At 54.1% G+C, this 22,991-nt stretch overlaps 1 protein-coding gene across 1 annotated transcript in view; it reads left to right on the top strand.

Moving 5' to 3' along the window:
• Nucleotides 1-1,133: 1,133 nt before the first annotated feature.
• LOC113609496 (cadherin-4-like) overlaps nt 1,134-22,991 on the top strand; it is a 541,650-nt gene continuing 519,792 nt past the window's right edge. The window contains exons 1-2 of the mRNA XM_027086809.1: nt 1,134-1,451; nt 3,677-3,788. Of these exons, the coding sequence (XP_026942610.1) occupies nt 1,395-1,451; nt 3,677-3,788 (169 nt within the window). The 5' untranslated portion in view covers nt 1,134-1,394. The remainder of the gene's footprint in view (nt 1,452-3,676; nt 3,789-22,991) is intronic.

Genomic DNA, 22,991 nt, shown 5'->3' with positions numbered 1-22,991 from the left:
TTGTCTAGACCCTGACTTCCTTCAGTCCAAGGCAGCACGCTAACCAGCAGGCCCCCCAGCCCAGGTGCAATGGTTCCAGGGGAGGGCAGGGCTGTGCTACAGCTCTCCTGCTCTCCTGCCCAAGTTGGCCCTGACCTTGGAGCTCAACAGTTCAGTCAATCTTCTTCCCCCTCCTTTGCAGCATATTTCTTAAACCAGAACTAATGTATTCTGGACACAGAGCTCTCCAAACCAAGACAAAGAAAATTTGAAATATCTGAGCAAACAAAACCACTTTTCTTAAAATCTCCAAACCAAAAGGGAACGTGCAGAAACATTTACTCACTTTCCAAGCTGTACACATTTTTCACTTGATGAGCCCTTAAGGAAGTGTTCCCCCAGTTCAGAAATCGCCCAAGCAGGCCCGCCTGGCCCGTCCGGCTGGCGCTCCTGCCCGCTCTTCTGCGGGGGAGTTTCTGCCTTTTCTTCCTGGGGCCTCTAAATTCTTTCTTCGCTTCTCAGGCCTAACAGTGTATTTTGATGCACAAACAGGAATTAGCCCCTTCCTTGGTCCTTAAGGGTCCACCACAGCCAGGGCCCAGACCTGGAGCTTTCCCTCACCCTGGGTGTCCATGCAGCCTGCAGGCCCTCTCTCTGCGCTTTCCGCTTTCCTAATCGGCTGGTCTCTCGGGGCTAATTCCTGGGAGCCCCAAAGATACGCAAGGCCAGGAGGTGGGCCTGGGACAGGAGAGTTAGTGGGAAGACACCTGAAGCATACAGGACAGATGGGGGTGCCTACCCCCACTGTGGGCCCAGGCAGGGATCTGGACTAAGGCATCAGGGTCTCCCCATCCCCAAGGCGTACCCATAGTTTGGGATCTGGGACCACCATCCCTTGTTCAGACCTCACAGCTCCCCCCGCCCCTTTTTCCCCAGTAGACTTTGTGTCCTCGGCCCCTTCGGCTGACCCGGGTTCCAGATGCCCTGTCCGGGCCGAGTGGTAAGGTGGGGCGCGGCGGCTGGGCGGGGACGCGGGGTGCGCGGGTGCGGCGCGGAGGGCGCGGCGCCTTTAAGGCCCGCGTCAGGCCGAGCGAGCGCAGGGGCCGGGCGGCGGGGCGGGGCCTCGGCGGGGCCGCCGCGCGGCTTCACCTGCAGTTCCGAACGCGCGGAACAGAGGCGCGGGCGGCTGAGAGGCCGGCGGACGCACCCGCCCGAGGGAGCCCGCCGCCGGCCGGACTTGGCCTCGCTCCCGGAGCCGGGCGGCAGTCGCGGCGGCGCAGCCTGGCTGCAGGAGCTGGGCCCGCTTGAGCGGCGGCGGCCGCGATCGGAGCGGCGCTATCGGGGCGGCGGCGGCGGGGAACGGGCTCCGGGCGCCAGGCATCGGGCGGGCGCCGGAGCGCGGCGCGGCGGGGAAGATGACCGTGGGCTCCGGCGTGCTCCTCGTGCTGCTCTCGCTCTCCGGCGCGCTCCGGGTAAGTTGCGCCTCGCGTCCGGGCCGCTCGGCAGCCCAGGCAGCGCGGGGCCGCCCCCGGAGCCGGCGGGGCGCGCACTCGCCCGGCGGGGCTTTCCCGGGCTTCCCCGGCCCGCGCCGGGCGTCCCCGGCGCGCGCACCGCTGCATCCAGCCGGCTCCCGCGCTCCGCGGAGCCGCCTGCGGTCGGCAGGAGCGAGGAGCCGCCGGGTCAGCGGGGAGCGGCGGTGCGTTGCGGAGTGCGGGACGCGGGGAGCTCTGCCCGAAGCGGACCCGCCGAGCATCCCTCAGCCACCCCAGGTCCGCGGCCGCTGCCCCGGAGCTTGGCTCTCCCGCGCTGGGGCAGGCTGCCCGCTGGCGGAGCCGGCGAGCCCTCCGTCGCCCTCTCGCCGCGCTCCTCCGGAGTTGGCGAGCCCAGCCCGGGCCAGGGCTGAGAACGAGGGGAGCTGGCGGCGGCCGGCCGGAAATCAGGGCGTTGGGGACACCGGCTCTGGCCGCCCCTGCTGGGGGCTGGTGCTCCCGGCGCGGCGCCGCATCCGTCCTCGTTCTCTGGGTGCTGGCAGGGACCGCCGCTGCTGGTGGGCGGCGGATGTGGACCGAGGGGCATTCTCGCTGCGGACTTCCCGCGGCGCCTGCTGCAGCCAGTGTTCGGCGGGGCCCTCGCGGCTCGGAGCGGGGCCGGAGAGCCAGGCGCCAGGCAGGAGCATGGTGAGGTGCACCGGGGAGCACGGTCCGGGCACCCGCCTTCTTCCTGCGGAGCCCCGCGAGCTCTGTCCCCAGTCCTGCGCTGCGCCTGCAGGGTGCAGGTCCCGAGGGCAGCGTGCAGGCTGCGCCGGGGGGCGCCCCTGGGGTAAGGCAGCGGGGCCGCGAGAGTTGCAGGAACCCCCTCTCGTGGCCGATCGGCCTCGCTGCTCCTCCAGGGCCTCACTGTTGTAACCTCGGAAATAAACAAGTGCCCGCGGCCGGAGGCCCGCCACTGAGGCTCCGGGCGCTTCGGTGCGCTCGACCCACGCCCGGGCAGGTGGAAACTTTCCTGGGCGAGTTAGGTATCCCCGGGCTTCGGTCGTATTTGGAGCTTCGTTCTCGAGGCACGGAGCCGCGGTGCGGAGCTTTACCCGAGGAGTGACCCTGCGCCCTGCCCTGCCTCCCCTTGGTGATTTTTGATGGGGGCGCCGCGCCCAGGCCGGCGTCGGGGTCCCGGGAGCTGCGGACTGGGGCAGCCTCCGGTGCCGAGGACGGGCGGGCGTCGGCGCGCAAGCCTGGAGGAGGCGGGGAGGTGCGTTCCGCTTGGTGGCCCCGCGAAGGCGCGACTGCGGGGCTCGGGCTGCGCCCCTGCTCCTGCGCTCGCTGCGGAGCCGGGAGCTGTGGCGCTCCTTCTTCTGACGCGGGGCTGGCTTCCCGTCGCACATGCAGCCTCTCCCTCCGTTCCCCATCCCTACGCAGCTGACCTAGCTGCCACTCCCCGCAGCCTGGGAGGGGCTCTTCGCCCACCTCCACACTTCCTTGCCCTCCCAGCGATCAGGGTTCTAGACCTCACACTGGGCAGGATAGCCCAGGGTGCGCCGGGGGACAGGACAGGAGGACACCCACCTTCTTTGGTCAGTTAGGGAAGCTCTGGCCTGGTTAGGCTGGAGATGAGGGCTCCAAAAGTGGACAAGCGTCCAAGAAGTGGAGGGGTAGGACTGGAGGGTGGGCGGAAGCCTCGGCCGCCTCCCTGCAGCCTCCCCGAGAGCCAAGCTCCGAGGTGGAGCTGAGTCTTGGAGAATCTCCTTTTCTGCCCTGCCCCTCTCCTTCCTCCTGGCCACCACAGGGAGGAGAAGGCCTGCTGGCCCACCTCGGCCCAAGCCTGAGCACTGGGGTGGGAGGGTGACACGGCCCGGGCAGGAGCCTGCTCCCTTGGCCGCCCCTCCTCTGTGTCTGCATTTGCTAACTCCTGGCTCTGCTGCTGGACAGTCCTCAGACCTTCCCTTATGCCACATGTGGGTGAGGCCCTGACAGGCCCTCAGCCTCGCCATCCGCCGGCCCTCCCTCCCTGCTGCATGCCCCCTGTCCCCGGCCAACGTGGAGACCACAGGGGCAGACCCCAGATTATGTCTGGGAGGAGGCTCTGGTGGACCAAGGCTTGTCATAGCTGGAGACCTTGCATGCAGGAGGCCCGACTAAACGTGGGTTGGATGCAATTTCTGTGAACCTGTGTTTTTTCTGACCTCTCTTGTTTTTGTTCTCAGGCCCACAATGGAGATCTTACAGCCAGGGAGACCTGCAAAGCTGGATTCTCTGAAGAAGATTACACGGCATTAATCTCCCAAAATATTCTGGAAGGAGAGAAGGTCCTCAAAGGTAAGGCAGACATGTAAATGAAATGGCATACCATGCTCTGGATTAGGGAAACATTACCACCCACAGAAAAAGAGGCTCGGCTGGCTTTGAGCCAGGCTCTTTGCAAAAAAAAAAAAAAAAAAAATGGTGGAGAGGTCAGTGGAGGTGCAGCTCGGTAGACCTAAAAGGCCTTTTGCAGCACAGGTGAATGATTCAGAATCCCTGTCATTTTTGAGTGAGGTGAATCATTTCCTGGGCAACAAACTGGAATTCGGATGTAGCGTCACCCAAATAATGTGCAGAGAGAGAGACCTTCTTACCAAGTATTTTTGTGTATGAAATTCTGGATTCTCAAATTATCCCTGCTTTGAAATGCATGATAAAGCAGACGATGTTGTTGGGGACGCAGTAAATAAGCCCACAGACGTTCTGTTCGCAAATGTGCCATGAGTTTTCATTACTGTCCCACTGACAGCACGGAAACACACGTGCAGGAGGGAGCTGCCGATAACCGCAGGACGATATCCACATTTGTGATGGGGAAGTCAGAGGCAGCTTCAGAACTCAAATGACAATAGATCATTCTGCATATCGACCTGTTTCCCTCTCAAGACAAACTAACTAACCTTTATTTGCATGGGAGGGGAAATAAATCAGTTCTTTCCTCCTTGAGGTTTCAAATTGGCACCACAGACACCTCGGCGCGTGCCTTCCCTCCCCGCATCGGCTTCCCAGAAGCGGCTGCGTTTAGCCGATTCCAAAGTGATGGAGGGAACAAACTTTAGTGGAAGCATCAAAGCTAAGTTTCAATATTCAGGGCAAAATCATGCTCAGGCTGCTGACTTCCTGCCCAGTTTTCTGTTTTAGGGAATACGGCGTCCCCGCCACGAGCACTGACAGCAGATCCTTCGTGTGCGGGGGAACGCTCACAGAGTTGGTTGATGCTTCACATCCTGTCTGTGGAGACAGCTCGTTGACCTACTGTGTGTGCCTGGTTATGTTAATCAGGATCTTACTTTGCACCGAGTCCAGCTTTTCTAACTTACTTGTTGTCATCTGAGTTGACTATTAATATAGGGGTGTGATACTATTGACTCTTTCGTTGATTATCAAAAAACAAAAAACAGCAACAAAAAAACCCAACCTCTTGGCAGTTGGCCTGGGAGCGGGCTGGGTAGCTGTGGGAGGGAGCATCTATGGTAAGAGGTTTCAAGAGATGCTTTGTTAATTGCACAGTGTGTGTCATTTTAGACCGCCTTTCAGGATCTGTGGGTTTATGAGAATCCCTGTGTGTGCACAGAGAAGGCCCGGAAGACTCTCTCACTCTCAGTGCAAATCAGGGGCGGCTAACTGCGGTCCTGCTGTTTGTGTGTCCTGAGGCTGGCATCCTTGCCACCTCCCCAATATGCAGCTAAACTTAAGATCTTGGCATATCAATTTTACTCAGGAATTTAAGAAAAAGTACCTCTATTTTTGTAACAGCAGATGCTACCTACTATGGAAGAGAATGACAGATGATTCTCTTACTTTTCTTAATAAAATGTAAGATTTCCAGCTAGCATCTCCTCTCTCTCCTGGTGGACCGTGCGGGTCCAGGCTGACCTGCCCTCTGCTCCTAGCCCATGTGATGGGGAAGCCTTGGTCGCTGGCTGGATGCTGGCCTGCCCCGTATGCCCCAGGAGTCCATCATCGTACGTGAACTTGGACCAGCTCACGGACTGTGTGGATGCAAGACTCATATTCTCTGCACTTACTTGTACCCGCGATGAGGCCCAACCCAAACCTGGTTGAGGGGGAAATCACAGAGTATCTCCCTCACCTGCGTGTGCCACTCCCTCTGTGTTCTCAGGGACAGAGAGGTTTTGCCTTAGAAATAATTTTACACATATGGAGGCAAAAGCTACCACTGCATACACTCAAGCCACGGCAGATAAAAACCTCTGTTTATGTAGAAAACTTTGCAAACGACAGGGCCACAGTGAAGATGCATGTGTCGAAAATAAATAAGTGGCCCAATATTTCTGTTATCCTGGTAGGAATCAAGTTAAATAGGTAATGACTACTTACAATTGAGTTATGCCAGCGGAGAGAGCTTAACCTTAATTTGACAAGCAAAGCTTCACAGGGTCCCCGTTTTATTCTAAATGCGCCGTAAGCCGTTAATGACTGCTTTGCGGTTCCTTCTCTTTGCCGGAGTAAGCTCACCGGCAGCCCCAAACATCCAGGCTCCAGAAGGAGAGATTTGTTACACAGTAATTAACTTGTTTATGATAAATGGATGGAAGAAATGTTGTGGCATTTTGTTTTATGTCTAAATGAAAAAGCATTTGCATTCAAAAAATTTCACGCTAATTAGGCTTAAAACCGTTTTCCCCAGTAGGGTAGCAGATACTGTGGTATTGGGATCCTTTTGAATGGCGGGCAGAACCGCTACGTACGCCGTCTGGAGTGTTTGTTTAGCTGATCTGTAGTTCCTAGATCCCCTCCGCGTTGCGTTTCCCGTCTGTGCTCCTCCTGGCGAGCACTCGAATGTCACTGCACACGCTGTTACCCCGTGGTTTGTTTCCAGGATCATTCACTGATGGCCACGATCACTGGTGCATGGTAATGTCTAAAATAGGATGGTGGAGCCCTTTTCCTTACGTGACAACAGAGCGTTCTCTACACCATAGTTTAGCACTGGGTAGTGGCTAAGCTGGTGTCTTTTTCTCGGCTTCGTTAATAATTAACGGTCAGCCCGGCCGGAGGCTGCAGCTGATGCGCTGACCTGCATCGCTCTCTCATGGCGGGCAGAGTTCTGCGAAAACCCAGACCAGCTTCAAGGTAAAACCCCACAAGGATGGGAGATTGAGGGGCGGCTTTGTGGGAAACCAGCACGGATGGGTCGTATCTGTCCTCGCTCCTGGAGAAGAGGGTGATGTGTGTGAAAATGTTGTCTGCCAGGGCAGGGGAAGTGGGGTCTGGACATTGCCCCACGAGTTCAGAGAATACAGAAAGAGGTGCTTTGTTTCTGATGACTTCATTTACTGAGACTGCCTCAGAAAAGCCTTCCCTCTCCCATATCCCAGTGAGTTTATGACCATCTTGTGCCCTTGACCACACTTTGCTTTCTCATTGGAGAATTTATATTATCTGGTCAATCATCTTTCTTACTTAAACTGTAAGGTTCATGAGGGCAGCAGCCCCGTCACTCTGGTTTAACATTTAGAATGTTCTGGGCCAACAGGATAAAACCCAATTAACAGAATCTTAAATGAATGGGGTTTAATTTTTCTCACATAACCGTGAAGAGATAGGTAGTCAAGGACTGATCAGGTCAGTGGCACCATGTCATGCCTAATCTTTATTCTTATCGTTCAACCATCTTTAGTTTGTCAGTGTATTGCCTGATCATTGTAAACTGGCTGCTGTGGCTCCAGGCATTGCATTTGAGTTCACAGCAAGCTAGAAAAAGGAGGGAGTAGTAGCACCATCTTCATCTCTTCCCTGTATCAGAAAAACAAACACTTTCTCAGAACCCTTGCTGAAGTTCTCACTGGCAAGGACTAGGTCACATTCCACTCCCAGTGGAAAGAGGTGGGGAGGCTGGGAAGCAGAGAATTGCACAGTCTGACTTAGACCTGTTATGATCCATCACCTGGTAGATGAGTAAATTGCTACTTGGAGCAGAGTTGGGCGTCTTAGGAAGGAAGACGGGAGGAATGGGTACCGAGGAGACAAGCATCAGTGTATGCCACATAAAGGTTTCCCCAGCTTCCAGCGCCCTACCCAAAGCAGAGTAACAGGCAATGCCTTGTAGAACGAATGACTCATTTGTGTATCAAGTCACACAGAGGGAGGGATGGTTGAGGAGAGACCAAATGCATGCGGGGGTCTGGAATCGGCATCTAAGAAATCGCCACAATGTAATGACTGTGGCCAGAAGTACCGCTATCTTGTCTTTACAAGTATGTTGAAAATAGCCTCTTTACCCTCCTCTGTGAAGACAGGTAACACTCTTGCCAGGGTGGAAGGTGTCGCTAGATGCATGGACCAGACGCTGAGCGAGTCTGACTGCACACCTATCACCCAGTGTCATGCCTGCCTTGTGGGGCCGTGGGTGTGCAACCAGTGTTGTCAAGTGAAGTCATGAATGAGCCGGAAAATGTTGACACTGTGCTGTTTCTGAGTCCCCTCCGTCAACTCACAGATAAGCGGGAGCTGCTCGGAATGTTCAAATAAATGGCACACACGACAAAGCCACCCTGTGTGCTGTGAATCACTGGACACTGCAGGTTGCCTGTCCAGTATCCATTCTGTCCCTTTTCCTTACTAACAGAACCTCTTCCTTACTAATGAAAACTCTTCTGTCCTGATCCGGTTGGCTCACACTGAGCCCTGTTTAATATACTCACACCTCTGGTAGACTTTTACACCAAGGTGGCAATATGGCCCTTTTCTGGTCAATGGGATCTGACTAGGTTTTTCTGTTAGATGAGACTTGTGGGAAAGCTGTTTTTTTCATGGTAAAGAGTAACAGACTCAGCTGGCCATGCCTTCTTTCTTTTGCCCTTACCTTTTTCTCCTGCCTGGAATATGGATGTGATGTCTGGGGCAGAGCAGCCATCTTGTGACTGTGAGGATGGTGGAGTGGGAACTGGATCTCAGGTGGCATCCTTGAAAAACTGCAGACCTTTCACTGTCCCCTGAGAGATGAGAAAAATAAGGATAAAACACCACAGTCGAGTTTCTTGTGACGTGCAGCTAAATGCAATCCCTGCCTTTGGGAAAGCAAGAGCTGTGCATGCTAGCAAGTGCTTGTCTTTCCCTCTGGAAGCTCAGAGCATGTTTCATGCTCTGCCCTGAGCCTCTATCCATCCTTTGTTTCTTGGGCCTTGGCCTTACTCTTGCTCTAGCGTCCTTCTGCTCCTTTGTAAGTTAATATCCACGTCCAGCACACTGGATCGCAGAGAGCGTGTCTGGGCACTCGGTACATATTTGGTGAACAGACGAAATGAATAGTCACCACTTCAGACTTTCTCTTTGGCCAGGATATGACTGAATCATTACATATATTAAGTCAGGGCTGTCTATCTCATCCACCCATCCCAGAATGTGAACTCTCTGCTGGCTGTCTTAGCCACCCTCTTCCAGGAAGCCAGGAGATTATGCACTGGGAATCTTGGTCTTAACAAAGACATGGAGTTGAGTGGAGGCGAAGCAGGACTGAGCCCCAGCGGGTGGCTTCCACTGGCTCTAAGCCAGGACTTTCCTTGCTCTTGAAGCCAAAGGAGGCTCCTTTGAGCACCCAGACCTCACTGCCTTCTATTGGTGGTACCTCAGGTGTCCCCTGAAAAGGAGCACCCGGAGCCCGTGGTAGTGGTGGAGACCATGGTACCCCTCTGGCTGTCTTTGGGGCCAGCCTTGCCTTTTCAGGGACCAGTGCTGTTTTGGGTTTCTCAGCAGCCTTTCCCTGCTATAATTTTGCCTGGTCACAGAGTTAAGAGGTTTAGAAAGAGTTTATATACTTAGAAAGTGGCTTCTATCAGATAAGAGGTAAGAACAGCACAGTGATAAAGCACGAAAAGCCTGCTTTATGCTCTGCCCACGCGCCAAAGCTCACGCCGATGGAGGGCCCTGATAGCCGTGTTTAAAACCAAAAGCAGGCCAAGGACTGCGGCCCCTGCCCTCGGCCACCGCACCGCGTGCGGGCCCGGCCCCTGCTTCTGTTGCTCCCCCTGCAGCCCGGAGGGAGGTGCTAGTGCCTGGCCTTCCTCACTGGGTCCCTAAGGCCACGGATCAGGAGCGCCCCCCAGCACCCTCTACCCCCTGTGCCCTCTCTAGTCAACTGTCATGAAATAAAAATCCTCATCTCAGAGGCACACACACCAGTTAGACGTGAGGATGACGGACTCGTCCACGCTGCAGTTTGAAGATTAAGATTTTTGCATTTCAGAAATATGTATTTTAATGGAGTCTTGGGATGAGGGAATGTGAAACTTTATATACTTATAACATTGCGTCCCAGCTGGGTCTGTGCCAGCCTCGGCACACGTCCCGTGTAATCCTCCCAAAAGCCTTTCTGGGGAGGTAAAATTATTCCCATTGTTGGGATCAGAAACTGAAGATTGAGGAGGTTGAGAGATTGGCCTAAATGCATGCAGTTTGCTGTTTTCCCTCATGTTCAGACCCACGCTCTTAGCTTGTTTACATCTCCCCTGTAATGTGAACGGAGATGGTTTCTAGAGCACTTGAGCAGACAACAGACACCCCAGATGTTCAGGGGCCCCGTCATAAAACCGGCAATTGTCAGGCGTCCAGACGTGCTCATTGTTTCTCACCTTGAACGTTTGGAACAAACAGAGGCCCCGTTTTTCCAGAAGTGCTTGACTGCAGTTGCTGATGTGGAAGGGCCCATCTGAAGTGGCTCCAAACTTGGTGGACACCTTGGGTTGGCAAAACTGGCCTTGGTTTTAGAAGAGCAGGATTTTGCGATGCCAGCAGGAATGTGCGATTCCGGGCATGTGGCAGACAGTCCCAGAACCACACTCTCACTCAGCTCTCAGACTCTGCCCACGTTGGGGACACAGCAGAGAAAGCCTACAGGAGCCAGCCGTCCTGGCACACACTTGATGGGGGCAGGGCTGAGGCTCGGGACAGCGTCATAAACCACTCCTGCTGCGGCTCAGAGCCTGGGGGACCTCGATGAGGCTCCCGAGAAGAGCTGACAAGCCTGGTCTGAAGGAGGCCGCCCACCTGACCAGGCCGGGCTTCCTGGCACCACCTCTGTGGTATGCGGGGGCTGTGTGGGAGAGAGGGCCCTCCGTCTGCAGGTGGTCCTTTCTGCCTGGTTCTGGGGTCCTCAGTGTTTGCAGGGGCCCCCGATTCTAGGTCCTTCCCTCCTTCCTTCCTTGTGTCCTTCTTTCTTTTTCCTTGGAGCATGGTTAGGTGGATGCCAGAACTAACCACAAACTGAGAGCGAGTGAGGAAGCCAGCACTCATTTTTTCAAAGAATGTTCCTGTTATTCTGACTCTTTGAAGAAGCAATTCTTACTCCGATGGGGCTTCCCTGGTGGTGCAGTGGTTAGGAATCCCCCTGCCAATGCAGGGGACATGGGTTCGAGCCCTGGTCCGGGAAGATCCCACATGCCGCAGAGCAACTAAGCCCGTGCGCCACAACTACTGAAGCCCGCGCTCTAGAGCCCGTGAGCCACAACTACTGAGCCCGCGTGCCTACAGCCCATGCTCTGCAACAAGAGATGCCACTGCAATGAGAAGCCCGCGCACCGCAACAAAGAGTAGCCCCCGCTCGATGCAACTAGAGAAAAGCCCGCGCACAGCAACGAAGACCCAGTGCAGCCAAAGATAAATAAAATAAATAACATTTATTAAAAAACAATTCTTACTCCAAGTGAATTCCACTATACAAAATACTGTAAGCTGCGTGACTGTCTTTCCGTCAAGGGTGGAAAGTGTGCTCTTGTAAAACCTCATGGCACTTGTTTTGCTTGTAATCTTCAGAGAGGGCTGTGCTGTGCTGTAAGACGGGCTGGTAAAAGCGCTCCCTTTTTGCTTAAAAACTAAGAATTTTGGTGACTTTTTGCCCAGGCTCTAGGCTGCCCTCTCCTGGTGGCCTCTGGTACTGTCTCAGCCACCTCTCCCCACCTCCACTCCTTTTCTTAAACAAAAGAGAACAAAACCCTACTTAATTATCTTGGACTAGTGTATGCTACCAAAGGCCCTTTCCCTTCCAGCCTGCATCAGGGGCACGTGGTGTTTTTTGAGGACTTATTATATGCTAATATGTACTCACATTGAATGCCTTCAAGACACCTGTGGGCTCAGGGCAGTCAGAGGCCACGCCCCCAGACCACCTGGTCTGTATGGGCTGTAGGACTTTCCGCTCCCACACTGCCTTTTCCAGGGAGGAATTTGCTTAGATTGAGGACTGTATGCGTTTCTTAGTGTGGTACAAGTGACCCATAAATGTAGCAGCTTAAAAGACACCGATCTTATCAGCTTGTTCTTCTGGACATCAGACTCCATCCAACATGGGTCCCCCTGGGCTGCAGGCTGGATCCTTCTGGAAGCTCCCGGGAGAATCCGTTTCCTGCCTTTGCAGCTTCTCGAGGCCCCACTGCTGTCCTTTTCTCGTGGCCCCTTCCTCTACCTTCACACCAGCACCGGTGCAGCTCCCCACGGTCACATCACCTTCCCTGACTGCCTCTTCTGCTCATAAGGACCTCGTGAGGACCCTGGGCCCCCCACCCCCGATAGTCCAGCATCACCTCCCATCTCAGGTCCTGGACTTGAGCACATCTGCAGAGGCCCTTTTGCCACGAAGGTGACGTACTCGCAGGTTCGGGGATTCGGACATGGGTGTCCTTGGGGCCTCCCGCAGGCCGCCGCCTGCTGAGGACCTGCTGTGTCTCGGGCGTTGTGCTGTGTTCTTCACTCGGCTCCTGTGGACCCTCAGCGATTCATGCGGGCACCCCCGCTTCACGGAGAGGAAAGTGAGGCCCAGGGCGATTCAGTAACCCAGTGGGAGACGGGTTAGGGAGACCGGTTTGCATCCAAAGCTGCAGGCCTGAGCCCTGCCCCCCATGGCCCTCAACCCACCCTGCCTCACTCTAGGAGCTCCCGCCTACGGTGTCTCTAGTTAGGACTCTGGTTGGCAGCTTCCTCGTGGGTCCTGAGACGGGGATTTGCCACTCTGGAGACTCTGAAGGGTGACGGGGGCCACAAAACCTGTCCGAAGCAGCTTCCAATCCAGCTGCTTTAACTGCGCCTTGTTTAGCTTCATTGTGTTTTCTTGCCTCGTGTGGAGATTTAGGAAGGCTTAAGGTAAGCCTTCAGCGACAGATAAATATCTGCAGGGCAGGGGAGTGCCACCCCCTGCCTGTCAGGTGGGAGGATGGGCCTCCTGGAGGTGGGAGCTTACCTGCCCAGGGAGAGGCCCCGGGAGAAGCTGCAGGCCTTCCTGGCCTGGAACAGGTGTGCTTTCCATTTAGAATACAGTTTAATTCAGTTCCAGCCCCGGGGTTGGGGTGCAGACCCCATGTCTGTCCAAGGAGGGGGCCTCGCTCTTCTTATCCTTGAGCTAGGTACAGAGGACGGCTCGCCTTCTGGACCGGCCCCCTTCGGGAGTGCGCACCCTTGCGTGTGCGTCTGACTTGGAGAAATGTTAGAGTTTCGTTTTGCTTGGTTTTTGCTGCCCAAATGTGTTTGAACACCTTCAATGTTGATCTGCCTGGAAAGCCGAGAGGGACCCTAAGCTTCTTCCCGTCCCAGTCTTCTGCGTCCAGCGGGGCAGGGGAGGAGTGAGGGTGGGGAGTTCTCCTGGGAGAGGAGCTGAATGGGGGCGGCCCTCCCTTCTCTAGGCCTTGGTTTCCTTATCTGCAGAGGGGCAGGATGTCCAAGTGTGGTCCAGGAACTGCCTGCCTGGGGGACACTGTTAAACCCGGCAGGCCCCTGGGTCCCCTCCCACACCAACTGTAGTGGGTTGGATGGTGTCGACTTTAAAAAAATGCAGTGTGAGAGTCGTGAGTTAAGTTTTACTGGGGGCAAAATGAGGACTATAGCCTGGGAGACAGCATCTCAGATAGCTCTGAGAAATCGCTCCAAAGAAGTAGGGGGGAAGGTCAGTAGAGATGTGATTTTGGTGAAGGGGGAGTACGTGCAGTCAAACACATATCTTTTGGCAGAAGGTTTCTGCTAGTCACGAGGAGCAGACGTCACCATGAAGGATTTTAGTGCTTTTCTAGATACGAGGAGATACAAGAAGTGGGCTCTTAAAATTGGCTCCTGAAAATATCTAACTATCTGAAGACCTGTTCTGCCACTTTTTCCCAGAGCACAGAGTCCCTCATCTCTGCTCTCCACCCTGAACTCCTTTCAGGGGGTGTCGAAGGTCAGCAGCTGCAGCAGCATGTGATTTAATCCTTGTAGAGGTGGATGGCAAGTGCCCCTGGCAAGGGCCAATTCGTGGTTGACAACAGTGGCCCCAAAAGATACATCAACCCAGAACCTGTGACTGTGACCGTGTTTGGAGAAAGGGTCTTTGCGGGTTCAACTAAGCTAAGGATCTTGAGATGAGATCACCCGGGATTATCCAGGGCCCTACATCCAGTGACAAGTGTCTTTATAAGTGACAGAAGAGGAGACACACACACAGGGGAGAAGCTGTGTGACGATGGAAGTAGAGCCTGGAGTGATGAGGCCACAAGCCAAGGACACCTGGGGGACCAGGAGCTGCAAGAGGTGGGAAGGACGCTCCCCTGGAGCCTGTGGAGGGAGTGCAGCCCTGCCAACCTGGATTTCAGACTTCTGGGCTCTAGAACTTCAAGAGAATACTTTTTTTTTTTTTTTTTTAAAGTCTGTGGTCACTTGTTACAGCAGCCCCAGGAAACTCACACATGCACTGAACTAGAAATCCTGGGTCTGTGCCCTAGGACTCTGCCTATTTAATCCAACTGCCAGGGAAGCTGATGTTCCTTAAAGCCTGAAGGCTTCAGTTCTAGAGGACGTTTACCTTCAGAATTCCAGCGCTCAGCATCCCTCGTGAGAAAGTGTGTTTTCCATGAGGGGCTCTGCCAGGAGGTAACCAGCATCCTAAAGTGCTGCTCAGGTGGGCGGTGGGAAGGATGCTGTGGTTTCCATCTCCCCAGAACAGTAAATGGGGCACGTCAGTATAGAAATGTAGGATCTCGTACTATAAAGCCTGACATGGAACAGTTTCATTGGAATTAAAATGTATGTGAACATTTGCTCTCCTCCCATTATCCTTCCCGGTCAAATGGAATTTTAACAAGGATTATAGCTCAGATAATATCACATAGATACACTGTAAATATTTTGTTAACCTGAAGGTCTGCATTTGGGAATGTATCGTTGAACCACTGCTGCTGCAGAAGGAAAGGCACGCTCCCTCTGCCACTGTGGAGATGCGTGTGAAGGAGCGGGTGCCCTCCGGAAGGAAAGCATTCATCGAATATGCCTCTTCTCTCCCCAGAACTGCTTTACTCTGCAAATGCAAAAAGGCATTATTTCTGGCTCCCAGTGTCTCGTTTCCGTGTCTCGAGCAGCCGCGTTTTTGCTGCCTGGCCCCTTAGCTCTCCGGAAAGCAGAGGTGAGCGGGCTTTCCCCAGGAAGGCAGCTGCTCAGCTCAGTTCCAAGGTCCTGACCCTGTCCCTGTCTGTCTGTGGCTGCGTTGCATGTAGCCTCCTGCATTCCTGGGACCAGACTGTTGCAAGCCGCCCTGCCTGCTGGGTCTGTGTTGACGGGGAGCCCTGGGTATCCCAGGGGGCTCCAGGTCTTAACTGGGAGGGAGTGGCTGTGGCCATCCTGTCTGTCTTTTGGGGTTGGGATGGGCAAGCAACCCAAGGGCCGGTGACCGGCATGGGAATGGGCCTGGCCTTTCCATGACCACTGCCACTGGGCACCAGGATTCTCAGGCCCCAGGTGCTGCTCCAGCTGGCCCCTCGGGCTGCATGCGACACATCTCCCCAAGAGTGACCCAGGGCAGCCGGAGCAGAGGCGGAAGGGCCCTTGGGTTGGAACGTTCTGGATCAGCCATGTCGTTGCTTTCTCTTGATGGTCAGGCTGTTTGCACGGCATTGGGTTATGGACACTGTAAACTGGGTGAGCTGGGTCATGCAGCCCCTGTGGAGTGCCAGGCTCCCACGGGCGCCCTGTCCCATGCCTGCATCCGGTCCCATCCGAGGAGTTGGGAGGACCGTTGTTCTGTTTTCTAGTCTGTGGATCTAGGCTTCCCCTGCACCAGGCACCTTGCCGGTGCCAACCACCACCCTCTGAGGAGAGCGCATCATTAGCCCCCTTTTACGAAGCAGGGGACGCTGATGCTGGATGGTTTGGGGACAGTTGTTTAAGTGGGGCAGCCTGCCTCCCGAGGCCTGCCCTTGCCCTGTTCTGTCCATCACCTTGGCCCCAATTCCCCCCACGGAGACCGGGCACCCCCGAGGCAGGGGGTCTGATAGCCTGGGTGGTGCAGACCCGGCGGCCCCGTCATCAGGTCTGCCAGCCTGCATCGTGGTCACTGCTCTTGTTAGATGACCAGACTCTCCTCCTCCTTGCCCCTGAGATGTGATGAGCTGGCCTTTGGAGCAGTAAGTTTTCCATTAGACGGCAGCTTGATTTGATATTTTTTATGGTTTTGTTTGGGGGCTTTTTCCCTTCTTGACCTTTACATTCTTACGTGTGGCCAGAGACCTTTTGGCAAAAGGCATGTTTTTAAAATTGAATAAACAAATGATGGAGAGGCTCATTTAAAGCTTTGTAGGCTCCCGGGGAATGGAGGCCGCACATGAACGTAATTTCACAACCACTATTTATTAATAGGGCTGGGTATGATTGGATTATGTCAAGTCACATTTAATGCTGGGGCGTGACGAGCTAATGGAGTCATTAGGCAATGAGTGTCCAAAGATAGCTGTCACCGTCCTGCAGGCTCCTCACTGTTAAAAGCCGGAGGCTTTTTTCTCAAGTTATCTTACTCTTTCCCACCTTCCCTCAGATGCAAAGAAGGGATTATACCACTTGTCTTATCTAGTTCTTACATTTTAAGATAAAAACAGAATACCAGCAAAGGGCTGAAGGCGATAAAATTGTGATCAAAAGTCCGTAAAATTATAGAACTATATTTTCTTGAGAACAGAGAGGTTTCACAGTGACTTTTAAGGAGCTGGACAGCTTAAGGATTTATCTGCAGAGAAGTGTAAGGTATACTTCCATGTAAGAAAAAAAAATTGTTCCGTGCTTGAAAGGTTAATGGCTGGTAAACGTCAATTTTCTACCATGCTGCCAAAATTGCAGCGGCCTTTGAAATCCATTTTGAAGTCTTGGATCCTTTGAAAATGACGAGGGGCAGGGGTACCGCCTGAACCTCGAGTGTCTTTCCTTCCGGCTGAGCAGTGGCACCTTTGCTAGAAGGGAGAGTGTCTCCCAACTGGTGGGAGTGTTTCACTGGGGTATTTTTGGTTTAAACACTTAACAAATGCTCTGGATTTCTAGTCCTAGAAACTGCAGATGCGTCTTTATGACATAAGATCTGTCCCCCACCCTGATAAACCTGAACTGTATTTGTAGGTCGTCCTGGGATATTTGCATTTGGAATACTATAAGCATAGCCTTCTAAAGATCTTTGATTTTAAATATGATGACAGCGACAGACTTTTGTTGCAGCCCCTGGAATTAGAATGGGGTTGTCTCCACTTTTTGGAATTCCAGCACACAGAGGTTCTGGAACTTTCCAGAGTTTCACAGGCTAGACTAGGGTATGGGATGGGAGAGCCTTCTCATCTGAGCCTCTCCCACCTCTCTCCACGTCTTCTGTGCTTTACCTGGGCTGCAGGTTTGCTCGGGCAGAGCAGATGCCTGTAATTAGAGGAAACTTGTAGGGCCCGGCTTGAAGGATCATCCCTTGTGTGTTAATTTCCCAGTGCCCTTCGATTCCCGCATCTTGCGCTGTATTAAATGCAGCCCATTGACAGGGGCGCTCCTTCTTCCTAAGTGATAGAAGACGGTCCTCACGTCCAGCCTCGCTGAATCAGCGCAAGGGAGGGGCCAGGGGGCTGCCTTTCTGATTTCTTTGTGAGCAGGACTGAATTCCCCTTGGGCTGGCGTGGAGCCACAGGCCTGGGCTCCAGCATCTTCCACCGTGAGGCTTCAGCCTGGAGGGTCGCGTGTCTGTGTCTAACTCCTCTGTGCTCACCTGGGGTAGCACTGGCGGCTCTCGCCTGTCAGCCTCACACAGTGGGCGAGGCCACGTGAACCTAAAGTAGGAGTTTGATTTTTCAGCACCGTCAGCCTGGAGGTTGTGCCTTTCCCCCGGAAGCGGTGCCGCTCACGTGATGGTTCCGTCACGATGTAAGAGGATCTTGGTTTTGCCTTTTCCCGCTTGAAAGATAAAAATGAAAGGTGACAGGTCTCCCCTCAATGCGCCAGGTTTGGTGGGGGGGGGCAGGTCGGGACTCGGAGGCTGTGTTTAAATCAGGCAGCGGATTGTGGGCGGGGATGGGAAGGGGTGCAGGGCTGAGGGTGAAAGACCAGAAGAGAGGGGACTTGGTTGCTTCCTTCTTTAACATAAAATTGTATCATGAATGGCCTTTCCTCCCCGCACAAAAGAGGCACCAAGAAGAGAATTCTTTTTTTTTTTTTAAACATCTTTATTGGGGTATAATTGCTTTACGATGGTGTGTTAGTTTCTGCTTTATAACAAAGTGAATCAGTTATACATACACATATGTTCCCACATCTCCTCCCTCCTGCGTCTCCCTCCCTCCCACCCTCCCCACCCCACCCCACCCCTCCAGGTGGTCACAGAGCACTGAGCCGATATCCCTGTGCCATGCGGCTGCTTCCCACTAGCTATCTACCTTACGTTTGTTAGTGTATGTATGTCCATGCCTCTCTCTCGCCCTGTCACAGCTCACTCTTCCCCCTCCCCATATCCTCAAGTCCGTTCTCCAGTAGGTCTATGTCTTTATTCCTGTCTTACCCCTAGGTTCTTCATGACATTTTTTTTCTTAAATTCCATATATATATATATATATATATATATATATTTATATATGTGTGTGTGTGTGTTAGCATACGGTATTTGTCTTTCTCTTTCTGACTTACTTCACTCTGTATGACAGAATTCTTTTCAAGCCAGGCCTGTGTCCTCCTGGCAGCCCCTGTGCTGGCAGACATGCTCCATTGTTGGGTTCTAAAAGGAGGATTCTGGAAGGATGTCACTCGGTGACATGCAAATAGAAAGTCCCCCAGTGGCTTTCTAAGGTTACAGCTTCAAGGAGGCACTAATTAGTCACCTCGTCCAGCCCCAGGGGAGCAGAAAGGCTGCTCCCAAGATAAGGAGGCTGCCGGCCCCCTCCCTCTAAATCTGCTCCTCTCCGTGGGCAGAAAATCCCATTGTTTTCTCCCTTTGAAAGGTGGTTATTTTATCAGGGAGGCATCCCCTCCTGCAGCTGTTCAGGCGTTGCCTTACTGCACTTCTCTCTTTTCAGTTTTGAAATATTATTTCCTTCTTAAATGCCACGCGGGTAAAAACTTTTGTTGATGGGAAACGGCATCGTGGGTGAGGGTGTTGTTTCTTGCCCAACTTCCTGGGCTCTCTCCTGGGTGGTGAAGGCTGATGGTGAGATCGGGTGCGACTCTGGACGCTTGCCTGTATTTTTCTGAAGGAGTCTTGAGCTCTGAGTGTCAACCAGCAGCTGCGGAGGCAAACGCTTATCTGTTTATTTCCTAACATATTGTGCTGTTAATCTCAACTCAACTGTCTACCAGTGGAACTGCTCCTGGTGAGACTGTAGCCTCTCTCCAGGAAGTTATTTGATTTTTGATGTAAGGAAAAGGATTAATGCAGTTGGGCTTTGATAAGGCTGGCCGTCTAGCGTGGCACAGACACGCTCATCCCAGCCATATCACTGACAGTCGGATGGTTACAGGAGCACTGCAGAGCGGCGATACAGGACGTGCAGAGATAATTGTAGTTTCGCTATTTAAAAAATAAGTCTAGTGCTTTACAATGTTAAAATGATAACCTGTTTAGGGAAACTCGCGGTGCCTGTCTCTTGGCACAGAAAAACCTCTTCTAGCAGCTTGACTGGGCCCTATTAACCTATTTTTATTTTCCCGAGCAAAAATTAAAGTCTCATTTCTGTTTGAACTCTTAAGCTTAGAACGTAGGACCAGAAGTGCGTATCTGCAGTTTTGAACTGAACATAATTCCACAGATTTTGTACCTGTGATGTGTTTATGCCTTTGCTTTTAAATGATCTGAAGGGTTGAAGTTAGATGCACTTGGTTAGACTTGGGATAAGTGCCTTGATCTACGGGGGCATTTTTTTTTTCTTTTTTTTTTTGCGGTACGCGGGCCTCTCACTGTTGTGGCCTCTCCCGTTGCGGAGCACAGGCTCCGGAGGCGCAGGCTCAGCGGCCATGGCTCACGGGCCCAGCCGCTCCGCGGCATGTGGTATCTTCCCGGACCGGGGCACGAACCCGCATCCCCCGCATCAGCAGGTGGACTCTCAACCACTGCACCACCAGGGAAGGCCTACGGGGGCATTCTTGATCCAGGTGCTGATCTCGGGGCTGGGGGAAGAGACGATTAGTGGCCACCGTGGAGCAGTAGGTACTTGTGACCCCGTGCTTCTGCCATCTTCCTGTCCCCACGCTTGTCACTAATACATTGCGTTGTTCATTTTGCCATTGGTGATGGTGATTCACTTCATAAACCCTGTGGGTCTTTGGATTCCTAGATGTCAAAGTAACCACAGCTATCCTTGACCCATTATCAATGGATCCCGGAGAGTCTTAGGCCCTTCGTGCCATGTTCCCCACAGCTCTTTCCCTTCTTCCCCATGGCATGCCCACCATGCCAGGCACCAGCATTGAATCACCTGCCCAGGTAGCTAGAACCTGCCAGCCCTCCCCTGCTCTGTGCCTTTGTCTTGGCCGCCACCCTTCCCAGCTTGCCTCTGCATCTGGGGAATCTTCCAGGGCCTCCTGATCCAAATGTCATCTCTCCACTGGGCCCTCTTGGGGTCTTCTCCCTTCCCTTCTGCCTGAGCTAAGTGAAATTAATTCCCTCCACCTCCCTTGTCTCATAGTTTTATTAAAATATGCAATAATGTAATGTTGATTGTACTCTCCTCTATGGCTGCCCCAATTATGGTCTTACTCTGAGTGTGTGTGTTTTCTAGGTAACTGTGTGTTAGGTCTGGAGAGAGAAGATAGATGGCCCAGCGCACGCCCAGGGAACGCCTTCCCAGGAAGGGATCTTTGCAGGAGAAAGAGATGAGCTTTTCCCACCTTCTGGAGGAGGCGGAGGCTGGAACTGATAAGCAAGAAAATATGAAAGTGAGATAATTAGAGAATGAGGGGCATAAAATGGAAAAGCCAAAGTATTTTTCATTTTGCAACTCTGTGTTAGGACTCACTCAGTTTATTTATTAAGCCGTTATCAAAGTAAAGTGAGACAAGTGGGTCTCAGTCTAATGGAATTGCCCCTCTGTGGGCCGTGTTAGCTTCAGGTATTCCGAGCATAACTGGATAACGACGACAGTTATTGCACCGGGAGTTTAGTGCCGGCCAGCCTCTCCCTCTGTGCTTTTTTCTGCACAGAGGCTCATAGGCCTTCTGATGAAGCGGGGGCAGGGCTGACTGTTCCAGCTCAAGTCCAGACCAGGAACTGCAGACTGGGTGCCCATCAGGCCAATAGGCCCTCACATTTCAGCTCCTGGCGCTTTTCTCTGTGTTGTAACCTGGGTGAAAAGCACCTCTGCTGTCATCTGGTAAACTACTCAGCAAGCTTTTGGCTGGTCTGGGTATCTGTGAGGCAGGTGGTTCCTCACCCGGGGGTCAGGGCGCCAAGGACAACCACCTACTGACTTCTGATTTGTTTTTAAAACTGTTTGACCTATGCCCCCTCCCTGCCACCTCCACCCCTCCCCAGGTAGGCCTGTCTGCCAGTATCATTTCACTGCTGAGAATCGGGCCCCTCTGTAAAAGTATGCTGACCTGAGGGGATCGAGATCCAGAGGTGCCTGTGTGCTTAAATGTGCAGGAATCAAACCACTTGGCTGATAACTTGGTATCGATTCATCTCCTTCCCCTGCTTTGCTGAGCCCACGGCCTCCCAGATGAGGTAGTGATGTTTTGGGGCTGTAGTTAGGCAGGTAGTTCTCATTCTTGATGCTGAAATGACGTGTCCGTGGGCTGAGGACTGGCTCTTTATCAGGGCTCGGCTCACAGGGACCCCAGGCAGCAGCCCACCTGGCTGGGGGTGGCAGGGGAGGGCATGCCTTTCCAGCGCGAGAACCAGAGGCCCTATCCTGGGGCTCAGTCCCCAGGAAACAGCTCAGGGCTTACAGTAATTGTTCCAAGAGGAGAACGTTCAAAGTGCAAGAGAAACAGAGGCTACGGGGCAGGAAGGGAATGTGGGAGGGGATGGAGGGGGTCTCCTCCAGGAGCGCAGAATTGAGACTCTACAGGTCACCCCTTGCTGCTCTGGGTGATGAGCCTGTGGGATGCTGGAGGCTCTGAGGAAGGGCCTGGGGGCCCTGGGGCCTCACCTGCACGGGGGGCCAACTGACTCAGTGATCCGGAAGGCGTGAATCTGATGAGCTTCACTTCTTAAGCGGGGGCTAGCTTCAGAGTCCGACAGCGAGGCTCCTTCCGCGTGGAGACTGAAGACTGACCCGTGGTGTTTGCTGCAGCCGGTGCCGTAACAGACACTGGAGGCCGTGGAAGTGTGCTGAGCTTGCTGGGAGCTGCGGACCTGGGGTGGGTCTGCTTCTGGCTGCCCCCGCCTCTCGTTCTGAGGGCCGCCCACACTCCTGCATTTCTAGGGATGAGAAGCCCCGTGGCCCCGTGACTGCCCTTCCTGAGAGCTGTCCCCTCTGGGTCTCCACTGCAGCCGGGCTGCACGGAGTGCACACCCAGGAACACTCGCGTGCTGGGCAGGCAGCCGGGCACAGCCGGGAGGGTCCAGGCTCCTGGGCCTCCTGCCTGGTGGATGGCTCAGTCCTCACAGGGGCCTTGCTGCCTCTCAACTCTTGCTTTCAAATGCACCCTTTGCCAAAATGCCAGAAGGAGCTTCGGAAGCAGAGCCGCAGCCACCCTCAAGGCTGTGTTCCCTCGCTGGGCTCCTGGCTAAGCCACGTGCCCTCTTGCCCCTGGTTCCCTTCTCTTCTTCATCCTTGTCCTGGGGCCCCTGCGAGGGACCCTCTGCTCTGCTCCGGGCACTACTTCCTGTCTCAGGCACTGGGCTCCTGGCCCCTCGCCGGGGGGGGTGTCCCTGTCCACCCGTCGCCCTCCTGGCCTTCCTCTTCTGTCTGCCTTGGGGCACTGTGGCTGCCCAGAAGCCCCTCCTGTTATCCTCTTGGCCCGTCACGCCTCCCTCTGCTGCATCATGGTTCTGAGAGCACACAGGGCCTGTGCTGGCTGGGCTCAGAGGGACACTCACGGCCGGTCGCTGAGTGGGTGACAGGTCGTGTCCCTGCTCTGCTCTAATCCACACGACGTCATCCACAGCCCTGCCTGCGCAGGTTCTCGTGACTGTCACACTCCTTCCCACTCCCCCACTGCAGCTCCCTGCCCCCCTCTCGCCCCCATTGCTGGAATTCCTTGGCCCTTCATCCCTTTACTTTCTTTCCTTGGGAAGGGCCTACCTCTTCTCCCTTCAGGCAGCAAGTCCTCTCTGGAGGCCCCCTGCCCCTCCTG

Source organism: Aethalodelphis obliquidens, unplaced genomic scaffold (assembly GCF_003676395.1).
Source record: "Aethalodelphis obliquidens isolate GAN/ISIS:26980383/991018 unplaced genomic scaffold, ASM367639v1 scaffold57, whole genome shotgun sequence".
Taxonomy (NCBI): domain Eukaryota; kingdom Metazoa; phylum Chordata; class Mammalia; order Artiodactyla; family Delphinidae; genus Aethalodelphis; species Aethalodelphis obliquidens.
Note: the sequence above shows the minus strand (reverse complement) of the source record. Positions and strands in the feature narration are given on the sequence as shown.